Source organism: Thamnophis sirtalis, unplaced genomic scaffold (genome assembly GCF_051295495.1).
Source record: "Thamnophis sirtalis isolate CommonGarterSnake01/CBP01778 unplaced genomic scaffold, rThaSir2_p1.2 scaffold_4, whole genome shotgun sequence".
Classification (NCBI taxonomy): Eukaryota; Metazoa; Chordata; class Lepidosauria; order Squamata; family Natricidae; genus Thamnophis; species Thamnophis sirtalis.
In genome coordinates, this window is record NW_028261384.1 from 108,316,231 (window position 1) to 108,325,259 (window position 9,029).

General features: G+C 33.3%; 1 protein-coding gene across 1 annotated transcript; it reads right to left on the bottom strand.

The window, feature by feature from the left end:
• Nucleotides 1-2,373: 2,373 nt before the first annotated feature.
• On the bottom strand, nucleotides 2,374-3,327 carry LOC106540724 (olfactory receptor 10A2-like). The gene has a single exon (XM_087714473.1). The coding sequence runs from the start codon at nucleotides 3,325-3,327 to the stop codon at nucleotides 2,374-2,376; it is 954 nt and encodes a 317-aa protein (XP_087570599.1).
• Between the last annotated feature and the right edge of the window lie 5,702 nt (nucleotides 3,328-9,029).

The window sequence follows — 9,029 nt, forward strand, 5'->3', positions numbered from 1 at the left end:
ACCAATTATTGGTAGTGTCTAGAATTAAAAAAAACATCTTTAGTAAAATATTAATCTTACTTACAGTTATTCTACTCAATAGTGATAGATGTGGCTTGTCCCATCTTTCTAAGTCCTGTTTAATATCCCTCCAAACAGGGAAACATTATTGTCAAATAGTTTTATATTTGTATTTGTCAACATAACCTCTGCACATTTCACCTTTTTCTTAACCCTAAAACCCATTTTAGTCAATATGTCACTGTCCTGAGGTGACTTATTCTTGATCAACATTGTTATTTTTTGTTTGTTTATTTTAAAATCAGCTAAAAGCCCAAACTCATTTAATTTCCTCATCAGATATTCTATATTATTTTTGGGTCTTGCAGGAATATAACCAGATCACCAGCAAATTTCCTCAATTTATAAACTTCTTTCTTGTTTGTACCCCTTATTTTGTCATCTAATACCTCTATTCAAAACTTCCACTATCAAGATGAACAGCAGAGGAGACAAGGGGCATCATTGTCTTGCACCCTTTGAGTTTCACATGAATTAGTTAAATTATCATTAATGACAATTTTTGCTTTCTATGACATGTAGACTACTTTGATTCAAAGTATGATTCAAATAAAGTTCTCTCTAAAGTCAATTTCTTTCAATATTTTGAGCATAAAAGCCCAAATTAAGTTGTCAAAGGTTTTTTCTGTATCTAGTAATATTAAGGCTGCCCGTTTCTCATTATGATATTGTAAATATTGAATAATATTAAAAATATTATATCTTACAAATCTAGTTATTTATATTTATTAATTGGTTTGTTGATTAATGGTTCAAGATCATCACAAAACTTAAAAACATAATACACTATAAATACATGCACAAATTACAATACATACATATATAAAAGGAGAGGTGTTGGACTAGAAGACCTCCAAAGTTTTTTTATAGCCTTTTTAAAAGCCCAGTGTATTGTGATCAAAGCTAATATCCTTGCTTTGAGGGATAGCTTTTAACACATTTTTAAGAAAATTACAAGACAATAAAGATGCAAAGCCAAAGTAGAAAAAAATACTAATAAAGCATCAGGGATTTTTTAGTGCTGTTTTTGCCATTTCCCTTATATTGTTCCCCCAACCATAAACTGCAGTTTTAATATTTATAGTCTATATTGAACATTGAAGGTTACTGTTAATATCTCTTTTTTAAAGTTAGTCTAAAAAGTCTTCCTACAATCCATATCCCAATTTTCCAAATTTGCCTTGCCGTGTAATGTTTTATGTAAAAGAACAACTTCTGCTTATATTTTATTAGATTTCTACTGTGATATATACTGTTATTTTTGCCCTATGTGTATTCTCCAATTTTAACTTACCCAAGTTGTTTGGATTGACAACTTTTTTTTATTATACCCGTTAACATGCATTTTAGTCAACCATGACATTTTCCATTTGGAATTATAACTAATAAAATATCTGTGGTCTCCTTGTATATACAGTATATTAAAGTATATTACATTTGAGTTCATTTTCTCCTTGCTAGAAGTTGTGTAAATTTTTTACCTGATTATGCTGCAGAACTTCTACTGGAAAACGTGTTTGGCAATATATAGGGAGTATTATTTCTTGGAAGTTAAATAAGATAACAAAGGATCCAAGTTTGTGTTAAGAATTTAAAGGAAAGGCTATTTGTTATGTCCATTTTTCTACAGTATTTTTCTAAATGAGGGAATAATTGTATATGTTCCTAAACAGGTGAGTCACCAGGATTTGAATTTGACACAAGCTAAATTTGACTTGATTGTTTTACTCTGTTTCCTTGAAAATAAGACCTCCTCAGATAATAAGCCCAATTGGGCTTTTGAGTGCAAAATAAATAAACCCTTCCCCAAAAGTAAGCCCTCCCTGAAAATACTGCAATACAGCAGCAGCCATGAGGTCACACGCTCGCCACCTCCTGCACATCAAAAATAATAAGAGCTTCCCAAAAATAAGGCCAAGTGCATATTTCAGGAATTGAAATATACTACAAGACAGGGTCTTATTTTCAGGGAAACATGGTATGTTTATGAAAGTGTATAGGTTCTTTTCAGACTCCTGGAGTAAGGCAGTTTCTGTACATCCAATCTACAAAAGTGAATAAGATTTGGCAGGTTTACATATTTCTTTATGTAATTTTCAAATTTTCACATTAAACAGTTGAATTATATTAGTAGGATAACTAAAACGTTAGGCATTATTTCTATAATGATTACTTCTAATTTGAGATCTTTTATATTTAAGTGAACTGTTCATTCCTCTTCATTGCAGGAATTTTCTAAAAGAATGTTATGACTCTTGAACTCACATGATACAAACTCACAACTACTTCAGATTGTACAATACATGTAAAAAGTCAATCCAGTGGTGTCCTTTCCCAGAGTCTCATAAAGGCACCTTTCACTTCTTTATTCCTCAAACTGTATATGACTGGGTTTAAAGCAGGGCTAATGATTGTATGAAAAAGGGAGAGGTATTTGTCTGTATTTGGAGAAGAAGTGGAATTGGGTTTCATATACTTAATACAAGCAGAACCAAAGAATAAGGTCACAACCATGAGATGTGAGGAGCAAGTGGAGAAAGTCTTTTTCCGGCCCTCAGAGGATGAGATCTTTGAAATGGCAGCAATGATTCCAGAGTAAGACATTAAAATCAGAAGAAAAGGAAAAGTTGCAAAAATCACCACAACTACAAAATCAGTTATTTCAATTCTAAACGTATTCCCACAAGCCAATTTCAATAATGGAGGAATGTCACAAAAATAATGATTGATAATATTAGAATTGCAAAAAGGCATTGTGAATACCATAGTTGTATGGCTAAAAGACATGAGAAATCCACTCAACCAAGAGGCTACAACTAAGTTAGTATAAACTTTTTGCCCCATTAGGACAGAGTAGTGCAGAGGCTTGCAAATGGCAATGTAACGATCATAAGCCATTGAGGCCAAGAGGAAACATTCTGTTCCACCCAAAAACAATGCAAAATAATTCTGCAGAGCACAACCCATAAAAGAAATGGATTTATTTCCTGAGCAGAAATTGTGAAGCATCTTGGGGACAATAGCTGATGTGAAACATACCTCAAGGAAGGATAGATTCCTTAGAAAAAAATACATGGGTGTTTGCAGGGTTTGGTCAACCAATGTAAGGAGAATGATTAGAAGATTTCCAGTCAAAGCATTGATGTAGATTCCTAAAAGAATAGAGAAAAGTATGCTTTGTATATGGTATTCTTCAGAAAGACCCAAAAGTATGAATTTGTTTGGTGATGTGTTGTTTTGTAGAACATTTTCTTTCTTTATATGCATCCTAGAAAAAAAAACAACTATATATTAATTTAATAAATTTAAATTTTATTTTATTCAATTCAGTTATGGGTGAAATCATACTCAGGCTTAGTAATATTAAAAATTGGGACTTGGGCTAAATCTATCTATCAAGGCAACTTCTGCTTATTAGCGGATAAACTACTCATGCATGTACTATATGCACATTTAAAAAATCATTGTTATGACATTGTTATTCTGTTTTCTCAAATTAAAGTGTTCATTCTGATGAAACATTCATTCAACATCCAGTGTAAATCAACTTAAGAAGAGTTACAAGAGTCCAGTAGAAAAAGAGGTTGCTTGCATTTCTCTAAAATTTTATCTTGGATACAAAACCCTTTATTAAAAACAAATGTCGCAAATGCCTTAATCTCGTAACATTAACTACTCTCAGCCTTTGACAACACAGTGAACACAATATTTTGTATTTTTTCTATATTTTATCCCTAATTATAATAATATTTATTTTTGTCTAATTTTTGCTTTATTTTTTATGTTACTAAGCCTTTCTTTGGAAAATTGTAGTTATTCTACTTTAGAGCAATATGTTTTAACAACAATCAGAACAGAGCAAAATATACAATGCCTTAAGAACTAGAAGGTTCAAGAATTTTTAAACAAAATTTATTACAGATATTTCCAGGTTTCTAAAGAAATGTAAGTATGAAGTTTAAATTATAAAAAGGATAATGAGAAACCAGAATACTGATACAGGAAAATCCAATGAAAATGATTTTTCAACCCAATTTCATGCTTCTACTGTTTGAAATGTTTCTTTCAATAAAAGAATCATTTGTATTGGACACCTACGTAGTTTTTAGGAAAAAAAATATGGCTCAGCTATTTTGGGGAGTGGTACTCAAAGAACACCATTATTTTACCTATTTGCATATATATCTTACATCACGGGTGTCAAACTTGCTGCATCACATTGCCATCATGTGATGTATTGCGATGTTTTTCCCCTTCATTACACTGAGATGGAAATGGCCTGTGCATGATACATCTGGCTGGTGAGCTGCCAGTTTGACATCCCTGTCTTACAAGATCTCTTCTCATATATTTAATATATAATGTTATTCCTTGTTTTATGGTTGTTGTTTTTTCCCCTTTCCATATCAACTGTTTTGGAACTAATAGGAAGTGAAAAGGAAAAAAAAATTGCATGGAAGGTGATTCATCAAATAGGAGTTCATATTCTATTGTAATTCCAAAAAGTATTTTAATATCAGAAATCCTATTATTTTCTTTTTGTTAAGCAAAATGATATAAATATCAATATTATAATTGTGTAAAACAGAGGACTAAGAATTCTACATCCCCCAATTTCAGATATAACAAAACTAGCTGTGTGGCTAGTCACAATCACAATCTCTCAACTGAAACAATTGTTAAGATTGTCATTTTGGAGAAAATAGATGAGCAAATTATATATGCAAGTCATATATAAAAATGGCAGAATGAAATAATAGTAATGATGCCACCACAAAAATGACACAACAAAGTAGCAACAATGGTGCATTGGAATATCTGCTTGAAATACCATTTGCCTGCAAGCATAAACTAGTCAAACCGGAAAACAGACAAAATAATAGAAAATGAAGAAATTTGGGGTGTTAGAATTTAAATAGATCACCATCTCCCACATGGCATCCCAGACTTAACTATTGTCAATTTAAAAAGACAAAACAGTCTGGATAGTAGATGTTGGAGAAGAAGAAGAGAAGAGAAAGAACTGGGAGGTGAGGGATCACAAAATACAAAGATGTACAAATAGAACTAGAACAACCATATCAAAAGAAAGCAAAGCAAATACTAGTAGAAATAGATGGCTTGGGTACAATCCCCAAAACTGGAGCACTACTAGACTACCATTGGCATTGGCAAATAAACATCAGTCAATTGTAAAAAGGCAACTTTACTTGGAACAGCTTACATCCTGCAGTGATACATTTAAAATGATCAAATAACAATACCTGCCTATCATAAATTCTTAGAAAGATTGCAATAAGTTGATAAAAAATACCAAATTCAGTCTAAACATCTAGCTTGTGAAAAATAATAATAATATCAAACATTAGGATGAAACTTTCTTTTTTTCCTACATTAGTGATGCTCATGCTTAAAGAAAGAATCTGCATTTGCTAAATATATGAAAAAGTTCATCTTTCCCCAGAGAAACCTCAGGAAATTTTCTATTTAGTTTTTATCATATGTGAATGCTAAACTTCAACAGATAATTTGTACAGATAAACTCTAATTTTCTTTTTGGAAACTCAGCTCCTACGTCTTTGAAGGAGTTGTGCAAAACAATAATCTGAAAAGATCATTCTAATAATATGAATCAGATACCAGTTCCACTTAGAATGATCAATTAGAACATTATGCCATTATCTATATGATATTGGAATTCACTTAATTAAGTGAAAAGTCCTCCTTAAGTCATTGACACTTATTTCAATGTAGACTTGCACAGGATTGCACTAAAGCCTTAATTTCTTTCAGTCTTCAGGTTTGTATCTTCTTTTGTTGTTTTGTTATCCACTTCCATTCCATAAATGATTTGAATTCCATGTAAGTCTCAAAGCACTGCATAACCAATCTATATTATCCTGTTTGCCCTTGTCAACTTCAGATCTTCTCACCTATTTCAAATTTGTGTCATACTTATTCCCATAATTTCTGTAGTTTAGAAATAGTGTCTCAATACATTCTTTTCACAATGTGAGTAACCAAATAATTGAATGCAAGGTAATTAAATTGCTAAATTAACTTTCCTTTGGAGTGGCAAACTCTTAAATTTCTCTTTCAGTGAAACAATTGAAGGAAAGAGTTCTGATACTTTCTACCTCCTTAAGCAGCTTTTAATTCTGTATTTGTGTGAATTTCTGGTATGCCTTCTTAAACACTTCTCCCTCCCCCTCCATTGGCTGTGATAGTTAGTTATGTTAGAACAATATAATTTATTACAAAATAATCAACAAATCCTTCATACACTAGAAAAATCTTCTCCCTAAGCAGATATGTTTTTTTTATTCCCTGATGCAGATTCCCTATGAGAATTTAATATTTCCAAAGCAAATTTTCTCTCTTTGAAAAAGAGAAAATTGGCATAATAAAAGGCAAAAAAATAGAATAAATTTTAAACTATCCACAAAATATGAAGCAGTGTTTTCAAATATTCCTAATGTTAGAATGGTTTGCTCTAAGGATTCTTTTAAAAATGTCATTTTTATACTGATTAGTGACAGTTTTTCCCCCTATTTTATGATTCCTTTGGAATTCTGAAAACACTTTTTTTAAAAATACCCTGACATACCTAATTTTTGTCTTCAATCCAGGTCCCATGCATGCATGCATGCACGCACACACGCGCGCGCGCGCGCGCACACACACACACACACACACACACACACACACACACACACACACACACACACACACACACACACATATATATATATATATATATATATATATATATATATATATATATACTTAAAGTCACAACCCCTGGTATGCCCAAGTATGGGAGGAAGGTCACACTTCCACTCTCTGTCATTAGGCTCGTCACAAGAGTCCATCCAGACAGAAACCCAATATTTTTTTTTTACTGTTGCCTTTGTTATATTTGTGTTTTTATTTGTGCTGATAAATAAATAAAGGAAGACTAGTATAGATCTATTTCAAGCTATTTAGCTCTCATCAGCTAGCCATATCCTTACTGGGATTCGAACCTGTGCTCTATTGCTTCCCAGGCAGGGAGTTAACCATTTGAGCTACAGAGAACGACTCCTTTTATCAGCCAGCCAGGGTGGGAGGTATATACTTAAAGTCACAACCCCTGGTATGCCCAAGTATGGGAGGAAGGTCACACTTCCACTCTCTGTCATTAGGCTCGTCACAAGAGTCCATCCAGACAGAAACCCAATATTTTTTTTTACTGTTGCCTTTGTTATATTTGTGTTTTTATTTGTGCTGATAAATAAATAAAGGAAGACTAGTATAGATCTATTTCAAGCTATTTAGCTCTCATCAGCTAGCCATATCCTTACTGGGATTCGAACCTGTGCTCTATTGCTTCCCAGGCAGGGAGTTAACCATTTGAGCTACAGAGAACGACTCCTTTTATCAGCCAGCCAGGGTGGGAGGTATATACTTAAAGTCACAACCCCTGGTATGCCCAAGTATGGGAGGAAGGTCACACTTCCACTCTTTGTCATTAGGCTCGTCACAAGAGTCCATCCAGACAGAAACCCAATATTTTTTTTTTACTGTTGCCTTTGTTATATTTGTGTTTTTATTTGTGTTGATAAATAAATAAAGGAAGACTAGTATAGATCTATTTCAAGCTATTTAGCTCTCATCAGCTAGCCATATCCTTACTGGGATTCGAATAAAAAAAAAAATATTGGGTTTCTGTCTGGATGGACTCTTGTGACGAGCCTAATGACACTTTTTTAAAAAATACCCTGACATACCTAATTTTTGTCTTCAATCCAGGTCCCATGCATGCATGCACGCACACACGCACACACACACACACACACACACACACACACACACACACACACACACACACACACACACACACACACACACATATATATATATATATATATATATATATATATATATATATATATTCACTAGAGTGAAAGACTCACATTTATTTATTTGTTTGTTTATAACATTGCTTTAATACCACTTTTTCAAAAGTTTTGGTGAACACTAATGTAATTTCAGAATGACTGTATCACATAGAATTCATGACAAATATGAAACTAACTTTTAATGACTAGAATGTATTTAAACACATACAGTTTCTGACATGCTGTATAAGTTCAAGAGGGCTAAAAGTGATTTCAGATCATTCTGCTCAGTGTCCGTAGCATCTTGCATCAGTGTCGAACAATAGTAAGCCAGTACTGATATATTCTAGTTGCCAAATAGGTGGCCAACATATCAAAAACACATCTCCCTCCTATTTTCTCCATGATACTAACCCTGTGAAGAAAGTTGGGCTAAGAGAGAGTATCTGGTCTAAGGTTGTTCAACTGGCTTTTGTGGCTAAGGTGGAATTTGAAGTCATAGTGTCTTGCTTTTTAGACTAGTGTTTTAACCATTAGAATAATATCTTACTGATGCAGTTTACCAAAGGTGAGGAGCCTTTGAGGATTTTTGTTGCTTTAACAATCACTTTGAGTTTTGGTTGAAAGGTGAAGAAACAGCAAAATAAAAAAGAGTGTGGCAGAGGTGATTTATCATTTATTTATGTTTGTTTTCCTTGATTTCTATCCCCCACAATAATAAACTAGGGTTATTAAGTTTTTATTGTTTTTAAAACTAATTGCTTTGATAAAAACAAGGCAAAATGATTCTGCAGAGTACTACATCAACCTACACCATGGGTGCCCATCCCCTCGGCCATGGCCCACTATTGGGCTGTGGTCTGTTCACAAGCCCCCTTCACATGAACCAGCTGCTCATACAAATGAAGCTGTGCACACCTGCCTACCACTTGCTGGGAACTATCCCCTCTCCCTCTTGCCCCCCTCACTGGACCCCCAAACCAGAAAAGTTGAGGGCCACTGGCCTACACCAAAGCAATACTTACACTTTGGTATCTCAAAGAGATCAAACATTCAATATGAAGGCTATTATGAACTGAATTTTGTTCT